Source organism: Hyperolius riggenbachi, chromosome 11, assembly GCF_040937935.1.
Source record: "Hyperolius riggenbachi isolate aHypRig1 chromosome 11, aHypRig1.pri, whole genome shotgun sequence".
Lineage (NCBI taxonomy): Eukaryota > Metazoa > Chordata > Amphibia > Anura > Hyperoliidae > Hyperolius > Hyperolius riggenbachi.
The window spans coordinates 122935417-122950634 of NC_090656.1; the positions used below are offsets into that span (position 1 = coordinate 122935417).

The following is a 15218-nucleotide window of genomic DNA, read 5'->3' on the forward strand; positions in this document are numbered from 1 at the left end:
GGGTGATGGCACTTTGGTGGCATCAGCAGCTGGCGTTGAAGGGCATGTTGGCTGGCTGTACATAAGTGGCGATACATGCCACCAGCTGTTTCTGACGACAAGCTCCCCCTGCTTCTTTCAGGAACTCGTCTCCTCCTACTCCTCTCTGACTCCCCCATTGGTCATCTTGTCTCTTAGGAACCCATGTGGGATCCGTATCATAATAATCATCCTGCCCAGCTTTGCTTGCCTCAGACACCTCCAAACTGCACCAACAGCAGGTACTTCATCCTCCTCCTCCTCACACATTACATCCATAGTGTCGCCTAACTCACACATATGAGGTGGTGTAACTTGCTTAGCGCCTTCGTCTTGTTGTAGCAGTAGTGGCTGTGAATCAGTGATTTCTCCACCAAATAACTCCTGCGAAGTGTCAAATGCAGTGGATGTGGTGCTTGTAGTAGTGCTGGTGGCTGCAGAAGATGAGGTGTTCTGTGTTAAATAGTCAACAACGTCCTGACAATCTTGGGAGTTGATGGCACGTGCCTTCTTCAGAGCACTGTAATATGGGCCAGGGCTGTACAAAATCACATCAACACGACCTCGCACAGACCTGCGGTTGGCCTTCTTCTGGGTCTGCCTCTACCTCTTCCTCTACCTGGGTAGGTGGGTGCACTGAACACAACAGGTAGGTATATTCAGTGATGAGGTGAGTGCACTGAACACAACAGGTAGGTATAAGCAGTGATGAGGTGAGTGCACTGAACACAACAGGTAGGTATATGCAGTGATGAGGTGGGTTCACTGAAAATAACAGGTAGGTATATGCAGTGATGAGGTGGGTTCACTGAACACAACAGGTAGGTATATGCAGTGAAGAGGTAGGTTCACTGAACACAACTGGTAGGTATATGCAGTACTGGGTATTACAATGTGCACCTGTCCCACACAGGTAGTCACTGCATGTGCTGGGCCTGACTGGCAGTGGCACACACACACAGTATGAATTAGCAAGGCTGTCTATGCAACCCAAGTGTCAGTGGAACACACAGAAAAATAAATAAATCACAGGAACAAGATTAGCTCTCAAAAGAGTTGTGGAGTGCTATTTTAGCAATAAGAAATCAGCAAGGAGCAAGCTAACAAGCCTACAAGAGCCTAACTAATATTTCCCTATGAGAGAGTCTACAGCAGCTGTCCCGTCTCTAATTAGTGCAGGCACACGAGTGAGTGTAATGGCTGACAGTTCCTGCCTTTTATAAGGGGGAAGTGGCTCCAGGAGGGAGTGTAGCCTGATTGGCTACAATGTGCCTGCTGACTGTGATGTAGAGGGTCAAAGTGGACCTTAATGATGCATTATGCAAATCAAACTTCTGGAAAAGTTTGCGGTTCTCCGTGATCGCAAACCCCGGAAGTTCGCCGGGAGCCGTTCGCCGGCGAACCGTTCGGGCCATCTCTATTGAAAACTAGATTTTTGTATTTTAAAAAAGAATTGTAAAACCTAGATGTGTTTATAGAAAATGTTTACAGTTTTGTTTACCCTTTGTGGCAAAAAGGAAGGCAGCGCTCTTTCCCACTTTAAATTGCAAAGTATGTGCCTGCTGCCCCTTCATTTGGACAAAGACATTTATTTCTAGTTTTGGTTCTGTATATTACCACAATGAATTTTAAATGAAACCACTCATTGGGGAGAACAAAACGTTGCATAAAAATGTGAGGCAACTCAGGGGCGTAACTAGAAATCACTGGGCCCCCCTGCGAAAATTTGGATGGGCCCCCCCCCATAGGTACCAATTAATTGTAATGGGGCAGTGTTTCACTATAAAATAATTGTAATGGGGCAGCATTTCACCATAAAATAATCGTAATGCACCAGAAATTAATCGTAAAGTGGGCAGCATTTCACCATAAACAATCGTAAAGTGGGCAGCATTTCACCATAAAATAATCGTAAAGTGGGCAACATTTCACCATAAACTAATCGCAAAGTGGGCAGCATTTCGCCATAAACTAATCGTAAAGTGGGCAGCATTTCACCATAAACTAATCGTAAAGTGGGCAGCATTTCACCATAAACTAATCATAAAGTGGGCAGCATTTTACCATAAAATAATCGTAGAGTGGGCAGCATTTCACCATAAAATAATCGTAAAGTGGGCAGCAGTCACCAGAAAATCGCAATGTGGGCAGCAGTCACCAGAAAATCGCAATGTGGGCAGCGTTCACCAGAAAATTGTACAGTGGGCAGCAGCCATCAGAAAATCGTAATGTGGGCAGCAGGCACCAGAAAATCGCAATGTGGGCAGCAGGCACCAGAAAATCGTACAGTGGGCAGCAGTCACCAGAAAATTCGTACAGTGGGCAGCAGTCACCAGAAAATCGTACAGTGGGCAGCAGTCAACAGAAAATCGTACAGTGGGCAGCAGTCAACAGAAAATCGTACAGTGGGCAGCAGTCACCAGAAAATCGCAATGTGGGCAGCAGTCACCAGAAAATCGTACAGTGGGCAGCAGTCAACAGAAAATCGCAATGTGGGCAGCGTTCACCAGAAAATTGTACAGTGGGCAGCAGTCACCAGAAAATCGTACAGTGGACAGCAATCACCAGAAAAATCGCAATGTGGGCAGCAGTCACCAGAAAATCGTACAGTGGGCAGCAGTCAACAGAAAATCGTACAGTGGACAGCAGTCAACAGAAAATCGCAATGTGGGCAGCAGTCACCAGAAAATCGTACAGTGGGCAGCAGTCACCAGAAAAAGTGCAATGTGGGCAGCAGTCACTAGAAAATCATACAGTGGGCAGCAGGCACCAGAAAAATCGCAATGTGGGCAGCAGGCACCAGAAAAATCGCAATGTGGGCAGCAGACACCAGTAAAATCGCAATGTGGGCAGCAGGCACCAGAAAATTGCAATGTGGGCAGCAGTCAACAGAAAATCGCAATGTGGGCAGCAGACACTTGAAAATCGCAATGTGGGCAGCAGGCACCAGAAAAATCACAATGTGGGCAGCAGTCAACAGAAAATAGAACATTGGACAGCACCTGTAAAAAAAACAAAAAAAAACAAAAAACAAACAAAAAAAACCAATTCACTCACCTGGCAGAAGTCTCCTCTCCTGGCCTCAGATCCCCCGATGATCCTCCTGCACATCTCCCGTGCTGACCGGCAGAGTGCAGGGCTACGGCAAGATGGCTCCCGAAGCCCTGTACTGGAGACACAAATAGTCTCCAGAGCAGGGCTTCAGCGGCCATCTTGCCATAGCCCTGCTCTGCCTCCCGGGAGACAGACTGCGGCTGCAGGGAATGAACTGGCCCGGCGTCTATTAGAAGCTGCGGCCAGTTCCACACCTGGCTGGGGGGTCTTAGAATCGCCCCTGCACATGGCTTGCGGGCCCCGGACGGCCCCGGGCCCCTCTGCGGCTGAGGGGGTCGCATCCCCGGTGGTTACGCCGGTGAGGCAACTAAAGCATTTTTTAACACAATCCTTACATTTCAGGGTTTTAAAAGTAATTGTACAATTTACTCAAAAGCTATTTCATAGATAGGTGTTGGCAAGTCCATTGTTACGTAATTATTGCCTGGAGTTGATATAATGTGGTGTGCTGGCTTGTGGAAGATTTTGCTGTGAACAGACAACATGCTGTCAAAGGCGCTCTACATGCAGGTGAAAGAAGCCATCTTTAGGGCTGGTGCACACCTAGAGTGCTTCTGCACACTTTTAAAATTGCTAGCACTTTCAAAAGTGGTTGGCTAATGTTTTTCTATGGGATGAATCACACCAGAGCGATGTAATTGTTAGAGAAACTTAAACGCGGGTTCTGCAGGCGGGCGGGGCTAACTGTAATGTACTTATACCCGCTAGTGTAGTTACAAAAAATAAATAAATATTGTTTAATGGCAAACATCAAGAGCACGTTATGCACATTTCAGATATATGCAGGATTTTTCTGCTAAAATACAGAAATATGTTTCTATAAAGGTGTTGATATGCTGTGCCGTTGCATATTTTTCACAGCAAGGAGCACGCTGACTGGTACTGGCAGTGGCACTGGCCCAGTGGCCCGTCTGACCGGATGGACTGCCTGCCTGGCAGGCACTGGCAGAGTGGCGGACTGGAGGCAGCTCAGGCAGCGGTGGCAAGCAACAACAACAGTTTACAAAATGGAAGAGAGGAGCAGATAATGAGAGATACAGTGTGACTGACTGACAGGTGCATGTAGCGCACAGGGGGTCAGTCAGCCTTGAAAACAACACTGTGACTGGGTGGCTCTAATAGAGAGGGGAGGAGGCAGGAGACAGGCAGCCAGCACTGAGCACACAAAGATCTTGATCCAGAGCACACACAGCAGCATCTGTGTCTCTCTCAGTCTCAAATACAAATGGTGCGGGTGGGCAGGCTGGCATTTAACGCTCTTCGAGTAGCGTATGATGTCATACACTAAGCGGAGGACTCGGAGGAGCTTGAACCAATTGCGCACAGCCAAGCAGTCATGTGACTGAACAGTCACATGACCGCTGCGCACCTCCCACCGATTGACGTCCGTGCCGTCTCCTCGCCTCGCCGGCTCTGCATTCCAGAATCAGGAAATAGGTGGAGGAGGCAGCCGGGCTACGTTTAAGGGGCAGAGTGATTATTGCCCCACGCTAGAGCCAGCCCCGCTTCCACACCTGTACTAGTCTACCAACAGGTAACAGCTTCGACACTCCGAATCTAAAAGACTCAGTGGAGTGACAGTATTGTATAATCACAAAACAGAAGCTAAGCAAGCTGAAATAATACTAACCATTAAATCTCAACAATGTGCAGCAGGAATTGCTTATTTATGAAGTGAATTTTTACTTTCAGCATTTTCCCATATGTAATTTGAAAGAGGAAAGGCAGCATATTGAAATCAAAAAGCAACCTTCTGAATCACACACAGGAAAAAACAGGCAGCATGCTGCATAATTTCACATCACGTATGCAAGTCACCTATAGCTGCGCATGGCACGGCTAGAGGGATTGGCACGTGTACACACCTTGTTCCGTCCTGCGATTGGAAATGGCCTCTTTAACTTTTGATGTCAATATGTGTAAACAAGTAAAATACGCAAGAAGCAATATTTGTATTGACGCCTTCTAATGTATCCATTATCCAGTGAAAGCAATCACTAAAGAGGAACTGTACTAAAAATAATGTAACGAATGCTTTCTTTGCTGAAACAAAAGTAAAAGTTAGAGGGGTTTTACTAACACTTTCAACAAATGATCATTGCTATTTGTTACAGTAGAGATAATTTGTTAATAAGGCACTTATTTACCAATCTGTCCTCTAACTGCTGCCGCTGGGGGCGAGCATGCGTGCCGCTCATAATCATCAATAGAGGAGTACCTATGCCCATGGGATAATAAGTCAAGTCTGGAAGGGCATAAATATACAGCCATAATCGAGGCAACTGGTTGAAGCACACAACTAGAAACAGTAAAGATATTGATAGTAGGAAATTTATAAACAAACTGGGTCTAATGTACTTACTGTAGATTCTCAGAGTTAGGAAAATAATGGACAAGGGCCCATCTGCACCTGTAACAGTGCACAATGCTTGCCAACATTGCTGGCCATGGTGGTACAAGGTATGGCATGGCCCCAACAGTGTAAAGGGGCTGTATATACACTATATCAAAATGCAGCTGTTTACATTGTTTTCTATCTCAGTCCCCACACATTTAGTTAACTACAGCAGTGTATCCCAACCCTGTCCTCAAGGCCCACCAACACTGCATGTTTTATAGAAATCCAGACTGGTGTAGTTAACCAGCTCTGCTGTTACACAGACTACCCCACACGTGAATACATGGGGCTTTAAAGAGAATCTGTACTTTAAAATTCTTACAATAAAAAGCATACCATTCTATTCATTATGTTCTCCTGGGCCCCTCTGTGCTGTTTCTGCCACTGCCTGCTGCAATCCTGGCTTGTAATTGCCAGTTTTAGATGGTGTTTACAAACAAAAGACATGGCTGTTACCAGCTTGTGATAGGCTGTGGAGAGGGTGTGTATAGCTTCTGCCAATAACAGCAGACAGCACATTCCTGCCTGAGCCTGACAGAGCCTACAGAAGATTAGATTATATAACAGAGATAACACAGCCACTGCGCAACTAGAAAAGGCTGCAGTAAGCCAGACCACATTTGAACAGGTATAGGAATTTATAGGATAGAAGAAATAAGGCTGAAAATTTTGTTACAGAGTCTCTTTAAAATATGTACTGTTGGTGGGCCTTTAGACTTGGGGTGAGGAACTCTGATAACAGTACAATAAATGTTTATGTTACTTACTGAAAGTTGGCGGTGATTCAGAGGAGCTTTGATTTGTTGATGGATAAGTTGTCTTACTTTTAGTTAATGATACACTCTGTGAATATCCAGTTTGCATTTCTGCAGCTGTGCTTGAAGGTTTGGTAGCTTTAGTTATCTTTGAAAGTCCAGTGTAAATTGAAAACATTGTGTTGTTGAGGGTAGGTGTGGTGGTGAGCTGGGTCGAAGATCTCAGTGTCGTCAGAGTACTAATATGCATAGTTTTAATGGATGTGGAGGAACTTAATGGGATAGTTTTTGACACTGGAATTGTGTCAGAATAAAAGTGTGTTGTGGGTGTAAATGTTGTTGGTGTGGTGACCATCTTAAGAAATGAACCAGTAACATAAATATTTGTTGTTCTAGATTCAATAGTCGCTTTAGAGGTGGTTTCAGTAGTTTCACTGGGTGAGGGAGAACTTATCATGACAGTCCTAGACACCGAAAAAGTGTCAGGATAAGTGAGTGTTGTTGCAGGTGTAAGGGTAGGGGTATAAGTAGTTGTAATTAATGAAGGCAAACTTGAAGAAAACTCCTTGTGAATTGTTCTGGGAACAGTAGTTGGTGACAAAGTGAAAGGAATGATGGATGAGGTTAGCTTTGGAGTAGTCGATGAGATGTGTGATGTCAATTCAGATTCTGTTACTTTTCTTGTAATTGAAAAGCCTTCCTTTGTTGAGGATGAAACACTAGCTGAGATTACATTGGTTCCATTGGTTGGTTTTGCAGTTGAGTGTAGAGCAGAATATGAGGAGGGAGTACTGAGTGACTTAAGCAAGGCTGTATAAAATGTGCTCCTGCTGCTGGTTTCTGTTGTTTTAGATTCCAATGAAATTCCGGTGGGAAGGATCTCCGTTAAGAACTCTGTGATGGTAACTAGAGATTTAGAGGGTGAAAACAAGGTTAGTCTCATCATATCAACAAGCACTTCTGAAGACATTTAAACTGATGATGAAATAAATACAGTAATCAAATCTTATTGGCTTTAGTTCTTAGAGTGTGTGTAAGGAATCCAGTGGAGAAGGATAGATTGGTGGATGGGGCTTTCAATGCCGTATGGTGTGCTGAGCCAGACTTCTGGAAAGGCCTCAAAAACCATATCCTTGGGCACTGAAAAAACAGAAGGTTAGAAGGGTGGATGGACTTAGGGAGAAATAAGAGGCCACATGTCAAAATAATCTCTCCTGCTCTGTAGCTGCCTTGCCTTGCTGCACACACAGCCTGAATTCTAGAGCTCTGTGCATCTTCCTTACTTCCTGGTTTGCGATGAGACTGGACTATCTCCTGATGATACAGGAACATACACGCTACAGTTTAGTGTCAGGGTTGTAGAGAAGAGCTCCACTTTACAACTCAAGCTGAGCTGAACAGTATAGCTGGTCAGAGTCTGTTAATGACTTAAGCAATTCCTTCTGTCCCCTGGCCCTGGACCAGAAAGAGATAAGGTGTTTTTTTCCCCTAGAGAAATTTATGGCAGCCCCTTCTAAATTAAATCTTACCCCCTTGCTGGCTTTTTATAAAGGTAGCAGTATTGCAGTAATTGTTAGCCATGTTAGCCATCAGTAAAAAAAATAATAAAAGAAAAATCTGTTAAAGAATCAGTAAAAGCATGAAAAGTCTGAAGAATGCTTAGCAATAATCAGATCCTTAACACATGCATTTTAGGGTCTTCTTGTTATTGGCAATTTATAACAAATATTGACTGCATCTATTATTATTATTTTAATAACATTTTGATAGCAAGATATTTTTTCAGTGCACAATCGTGTACTGTGCACAGTTCTTGCACAGTGACAGTGGTCTCTCCCTCTGTATGTGCTGGTAGTTGGGTACATTCACTAGACTGTAGTAAGCAGCATAATGTGTGTATTATACATGCAATGCATTGCGCTCTACTCATCGTGCGTAAGACTTTATGCACATCATTCATCTTACTACAGTTTAGTGAATATACCCATTGTTTCATCTCTCCTACTCCTTGGAGAGTTGACAGGGCTTCTAGGTCCCTTCAGTACTTCATCTGGCTACCTGTTCTTTGGGGGGGGGGGGGGGGGGTAGGAAAGCTGGTCAGGTGGAGGCTAGTGATAGTGGGCCTTGGGCGGTAAAAGGTACAAATCCAGCCCTGAAGGTGTTCTCCATTCAAAAGAGTCTTCCAGTTTTATTGTTGGGATTTTAAAACTACATAACTGTATTGATTCTACTATACACTCCCAAAAAGGTTATGAAGCTTTGGAAAATTTAAAGAACATTGGCAATGTTCTTTCTATATTTTATTGAAAACTGTACAAAAACCACACAACAACTGAAACTGACATTTTTTTGTTTTATAAAACAAATGTTCATTTTGAATTTTCATTAAGAAATAGACTGACTTTCTCATAAGTAAAGACAAACACTATATCAATAATCTGGGACTAACTGGACCACGGAATTTGAGGAGTAATAGAGTTATGAGGTGTATAACACTATTTAGACAGTATACACTTGACTTGCAGATTGAAAAAGGGCACTGTTGTATTTGGGTGCTGGTGGTGATAGCCACTAGTAGAATATCAGTAAAATTACCAATATTCTACCATTTGGCTCTAGCTAATACTGATAGGAAAATATCAGTAACAATTACTAATATTTTACTACCACCTGACCCTATTCTCACTTAAACCCTTTGTCTAACAATGCCTAACCCTAACCAACCCCCTGCTCACAATCTCTGCCAATATATATGATAATAATTGAGTGCCGCTGTTGCCGAAATTACTTTTCACATGACACCACTTTTCCTGCTTACATTTTTGCTATACATGTGAAGCAGATTTTGATTGGACAAAGTTGCCCAAAATGAAAACAGTATCCCCTATTGTTAGTAATAATTACTACTTAAGCCAGATCTCACAAGATGATTGGCCACTGCTATTGCAAAAAGAGGAGGTATTACAGAGTACCCAGTGAGGTTACAGAGAACCAGAAGCTCTTGGGATATTTGTAGAGTGCTAATGATTTGAATATTCAATCACTGTCTGAAGTTAAGCATTATGGTGTAACCTCCTGCTTATGTGAAGCCGAATTCTTTAAAATAATTTAAATTTTAAGAAAGTGAACTAGTTTGTGTCATTTTTCAGTAGATGAGTTTTGGGGGACTCTTTTTGACCAACTACAAAATATTAATAGTTTTCCATCTCCATGATTTAAATGGGTACCTCACAAATCACTCATTCCATTGTTTCAAAATGTACCTCTACTTCAGTCGATGTTGTAGGGCCTACTGGACCTCTGTTATGGTTATGTATTGTTGATCCTGTCACTAGCGGTTGGCACAGGCTCCCACACAGTGGAGTGTCTAAGTAGAAAATGGTCTTCACAGACCGTCCTTGCAGGGGGCTATGGCCTGCTACCCCTAGTGAACAGGAGATGTCTTTGCTGCAACCAACTAGCAGGTCACGTCTTGTAATTGCCTCACCAATGATAGGGAAACAGGTGAGGTCACAACTAGCAGAGCCCTTGCAACAGTTCAGGGTAGGCAGGGCTCTAGCAGACATCACACTTGTAGCAAAAGCATGTTTACAATTTCCCAAACTGCATGTGAATTTTAATCACACTTGCTTTTTTGAGAAACCGATTTTGCACCTTTGATCTCAGCTTTCCATGTAGTGTAAGGGCTGGTTCACACGGACGCTTGACGTCGGAAGCCGCGACATCCTGTGACGTCTCGTTCGGGGGCAGCGGTACGGTGATCGTCAGCTTCCAGTTGTGATCGACTTTTCTCATCCCCGCAAGGGGACATGAAGACGCAGCGGCTAAGCGACCCTAGAAGCCGCGTGCTGGCTGAAACTACGCGTTAAATCGGGATCAGAATGTACCGTTTGTGCAATCGATGTTAATCGCCGGTAACCGCACGATGCTAAATGCTCCCATTCATTGAATCCCAAACTCTTGGAGGTAAACGCCGCCAAGCGTCCATGTGAACCAGCCCTAAGACTGTAGAGAAGTCAAAAACAGGTTCCAATGTTAGCAAAAATGTTGTAACCACCTGAGCTATTACCTCTGTATCTTGTCCCTAAGTATTCCTTTTTGTCATTTCCTCCACCACCAGCTTCCCAAAGCATGCTGTATTGCCATTTGTCTTTCTACAAGTCATCAAATGTTTCCTTGTTTTTTCAGTGTCTAGGCAATAGCAGGGCCAGTGACAGGAAAAGGTCTTCAAGCCCCAAGACTTGAAGACAGTGGTAGCAGGCTTCCATTTACACACATTACCTGCCTATCACTATCAATATCAGTCTGTCCTCCATATGCACATCTACCAGCATCAGGGCATCTGTTCCCTGCCCTTGTCCAAGGGCAGGGAGGGCACAAGTAGAGTAGAGCGGATTCAATCGGGCAATTTACCTTGCTGCTGTTCATGGGGTCACAGCGCTGGATTGCCAGGACAAAGGAGGATGGATCCTAACGTGGCTTCCCCCTCTAGAGGTAAGTATTCCCAAGAGGGTTTTTTTCAGGTTACAGGTTTTCTTGAACCCTCTGGGCGATACAATTACATCGCCCAGGAGGGGGCGCAGCACTTTTTTTTAATGTTTTTTTTTTTTTAAATCATGTAGCTAGCCTAGCATTAGGTACACGATACCCGCTGTGCAGAGGAATCCCCCACCCCCTCTGATCGCCTCCGGCGATCAGCACAAGCAGGAGATTCCGTTCAGATCTCCTGCTTGGCTTCCACCGTTGCCATTGCGATGCTCGCGATGACGTCATCGACGTCGTGACGTCAGAGGGAGTCCCGATCCACCCCTTAGCACTGCCTGGTTGGTCAGCACTTATTGGCCAGGCTGCGCAAGGGGTCTGGGGGGGGGGGCGGCCTGAGAAAGCCTCCTGCGCGACATACCCCGAGCTCAGCTCGGGATTATTGCCCAGGAGATTAAAGGACAACTGAAGTGAAAAAAATATAGAGGCTACAATATGTATTTCCTTTTAAACAATACCAGTTCCCTGAATTCCTGGCAGCCCTACTGCTCTATTTGGTTGCAAAGTGTCCAAATAACACCAGAAACAAGCATGCACCTATTCTTATCAGATCTGACAATAGTATCAGAAATACTCCGATCTGCTGCATGCTTGTTCAATATGGCTGAAATATTAGAGGCAGATGATAAGCAGGATAGCCAGGCAACTGGTGTTGCCTAAAAGGAAATAAACATAGCAGCCTCCATATCCATTCCTCTTCAGTTGTCCTTTAAAGCAGACTTAAACTCTTGCACAGGAGACAAGGAAAACACAGAGAAATCCAACCTGCATGTATTTACAGAGAACAGCCTGTCTAATTGTTCCTGATTTGCAAGTAATCAGCAAATGCAAATTAAGGCTGTCAGTTCTGTCTAAACTGTATCAATGCTCTATGCTAATATGTTAACACTGGATGTTAACCCTTTCTCTGCTCCCAGTAAACACTGCAGGATCTTTGTTGGAGTTCTACAAACTGTAAAAAAGAAATGTTTTTCTTTAAAGTTTATTATGCTGTTGCTTATCTTTTAAAGCAGCTAGGAATTTCTGAGTTTAGGTGCGCTTTAAAGGGAACTCGTGGTGAGAGACATATGGAGGCTGACATATTTGTTTCCTTTTTAAACAATGCATGTTGCCTTGCTGTTTTGCTGATCCACTGTGTCTAACATTTTAAGCAATAGCCTCTGGGCAACCATGCAGAACAGATGTTTTTTTAAAAAAAAACAAAACATCTGACAAGATTATCAGCATGCTTGTTTCAGGTGTGTGATTCAGACACTACTGACCAAAACGATAAATATGGCAGCCTTCATATGTGTTAAATATTAGTACTCATATACTGTATAAAAAAGGAGGCCATTGCTCTGAATACAAAAATCAAAAACAAAGTAAAAATGTGGGGTTTAACAGCCTAGTACTCTTATGCATAAAACATGACTTAATAGTAATGCCAATAAATAGAGGGACTATCCGCTCTAGTATTGGCTTCCAGCATACTCTGATTATACCAGTTTGTTTTGGTTTATTTGCAGAGATGACTATTGGATGAAATTATAATCGGCCGAGTATTGGGCTGACAGGACGAGAAAAACATGTGATGCATACCTGGATGTGGCTGTATATACGTTTTTTGTTTTGTTTTTGTAAGTGCATATGGTCTGTTACAAACATATTGATCTCCAGAGACTATACTATTTTAAAGTATGCCTTTTTATTGAGCACTTGTTGGCTTGGACTATTTGATTGATTAATTATACATACTGTATTTTTTGGACTAGAAGACTCACTTTTTCTCCCCCCAAAAGACGAGAAAAAAAGTCACTGCGTGTTAAAGTTCAAATGCAGGGAGTTCCTGACTTGTGAATGCCTGTCAATACGAACCTCCAACCCGCCGCAATGTTGGGTACTCTCTGTACTGTGCCCATGCAGAGGAGGACACATGGGAGACACAAGAGGACAGAGGAGGACACAGACACAAGAAGTACAAGGGGGCATAATCCACAAGATGCCCCTTCACCAGGTTTAGTATATATTTTTTCTCCTTGATTTTGTCCCCTAAACCTAGGTGCGTCTTATGGTGAGGAGCGTCTTATAGTCCGAAAAATACGGTATGTTCCTTTTTCATGCTGCAGATGTTTTTATAAACCGTCCTGTATTCATAAACCATGAACACAGAAAAATCCTCTGCCTCTGAAGAAGTGACCTGGTCATAGGTCACAAAACATGCATTAGGCTATTGACACTATGACCAATGTGTATTAAGGACTGTTTTATGCTATATCACTTGTATGACTATTTATTGGCATTAATATTAAAAGTTATGTTTTATGCATAAGATTATTAGAAAGTTAAAGCCTCAATTTATATTTTGTTTGTTTGTTTTTGAGCCTCTATATGTCTCTCACCTCAGGTTCCTTTTAATACTTTTAGAAGTATTTTACCTGGAGTTGTTGCAGGGGTGAATAGACAGTCTGTTGACATCAGCGCTAACATTCCATCATCCATGCAATATCCAACTGGACAAATCTTACCATTCACATAAGCAGTTATTGAATCTCCTTTGCGATACGTTTGTCCATTATAACAGCACAAGCATTCTGGCACATAAGCACAGATACACAAGTCATGGTGTTAATATAAGTATACACTTTTACACAGCAATAGAATACTGTACGTGTTACAGATTTCAATATGAGAAATATTGTCAATAAAAATAAATATAAGACTAGCGGATTTGACTTTAAAGAATGATTGAAACCCCAAGTGGAGTTAATTAAGTTTGCTCAAATGTAAATAAAAGCTGAGAAATGTTTGTTTTTTCAACAATAATGCCTCTTGTACATCGTCTGATTATCTTTTGGGAAACACCTATGTAATTTTCCATCAAATAATTACTTGCTGTTTGAATGAAAGTAACTAAGTCAACATTTTCAAGGGGTATGAATAATTATGGGCAGCACTATAATATATATATATATATATATATATATATATATATATATATATATATATATATATGTACTGTATATATAAGTAGCGGACGGTAGAGTCAGAGGAACTTGTGTTACTGATCTACTGATCTGTGAATGCATTAACATTTGACCCAAATACTTTAAATACATATTTTTTGCGTATATGATGGTTACACATTCACCAATGGTAGGTGTGGAATCTTCCAAAGTGTGAGGTCTAAGCAGCCACTGGTCTTCACCAGAGCATCTTACAAGGCTTGTTGGCCCTCTACTACTAGCAGACAGTGGAGTGGACTTCTTTACTGCTAGTAGCTACTAGATTTTGCACCTGGTATTGCCCAACTAGAGACAGAGAGAACAGGTAGCTTTGCCAGGTGAATTTGATAGCCTGTGTCAAGGCAAGATGTGGTCAGGGCCACAGGCCTAGGTCAAACAGGCAGTAATCAGACTTGTTTAATAGGTTATGACAGAAAGAAGGCAGGCTTGTTCGATAAACGTAGCAGAAGGTCAGAACTTGCAGCTAACTTGAGGGATTGGTCAATCATAGCTGAGTAAGAGACAGGAGGTATTTAAACAAGTGAGGTCATAGTTCAAAATGAAAGACAGGCAATATTTAAATATTGTTAAAGGGCAAATCAAAAAGTGCACTTACCTCCAGTCTTGTTATCACAAAGTTTTTCAGCTTCATTGCTAATGAAGAATAGAGAAAAAAATGTTAACAAGCTCATATGTATATAATTAACCACCCTGGCGTTCTATTTATTGCGCCAGGGTGGATGCGCAGCACTATTTTTTTTTAAATCATGTAGCTAGCCTAGCGCTAGCTACATGATGCCCCCCTCCCTTCCGCATCCCTCCCACCCCTCCGATCGCAGCCGGCGCTATTACCCATAAGGACATCCCGTTCTGAACGGGATTTTCTTTAGGGCTTCCCAACGGAGTTCCGATCCACCCCTCAGCGCTGCCTGGCACTGATTGGCCAGGCTGCACAGGGGTCTCGGGGGGCGGCGTGTTACGCGGCGGGTAGCGGCGCATCGACGGTGTGCGGCTCCAACACGCAGCAAGCAAAGTGCTTGCTGCGTGTTTTTTTTTTTTTTTTTTTTAATTATGAAAATCGGCCCGGTGGGGCCTGAGCGGCGCCCTCCGGCGGTCATAGACGAGCTGAGCTCGTTCATACCGCCAAGGAGGTTAAAAGGATGATTTAACCAAAATTATTATTTCAGGGTTGATGGATGGTCCTTTATGCCAGGTACACATGATACAATTTTCTGTTAGATTTACCTGCCAGATCGATTTTTTTCAACATGTCCAGTCTTAATTTAGATCGATTTTCCAATCAATTTCTGTTCACTTCTATGGAAATCGATTGGAAAATCGAACAGAAAATTGATCGAAATTAAGATTGGACATGTTGGAAATAAATCGATCTAGTGGGTAAATCTA

At 43.0% G+C, this 15218-nt stretch overlaps 1 protein-coding gene across 2 annotated transcripts in view; it reads right to left on the bottom strand.

The window, feature by feature from the left end:
• LOC137537709 (mucin-5B-like) overlaps nt 1-15218 on the bottom strand; it is a 193187-nt gene that overhangs the window by 40478 nt on the left and 137491 nt on the right. For both annotated transcript variants that reach the window (XM_068259647.1, XM_068259646.1), the window contains exons 9-11: nt 14428-14465; nt 13245-13400; nt 6298-7191 (exon numbers count right to left, since the gene is read on the bottom strand). In XM_068259647.1, the coding sequence (XP_068115748.1) occupies nt 6298-7191; nt 13245-13400; nt 14428-14465 (1088 nt within the window). The remainder of the gene's footprint in view (nt 1-6297; nt 7192-13244; nt 13401-14427; nt 14466-15218) is intronic.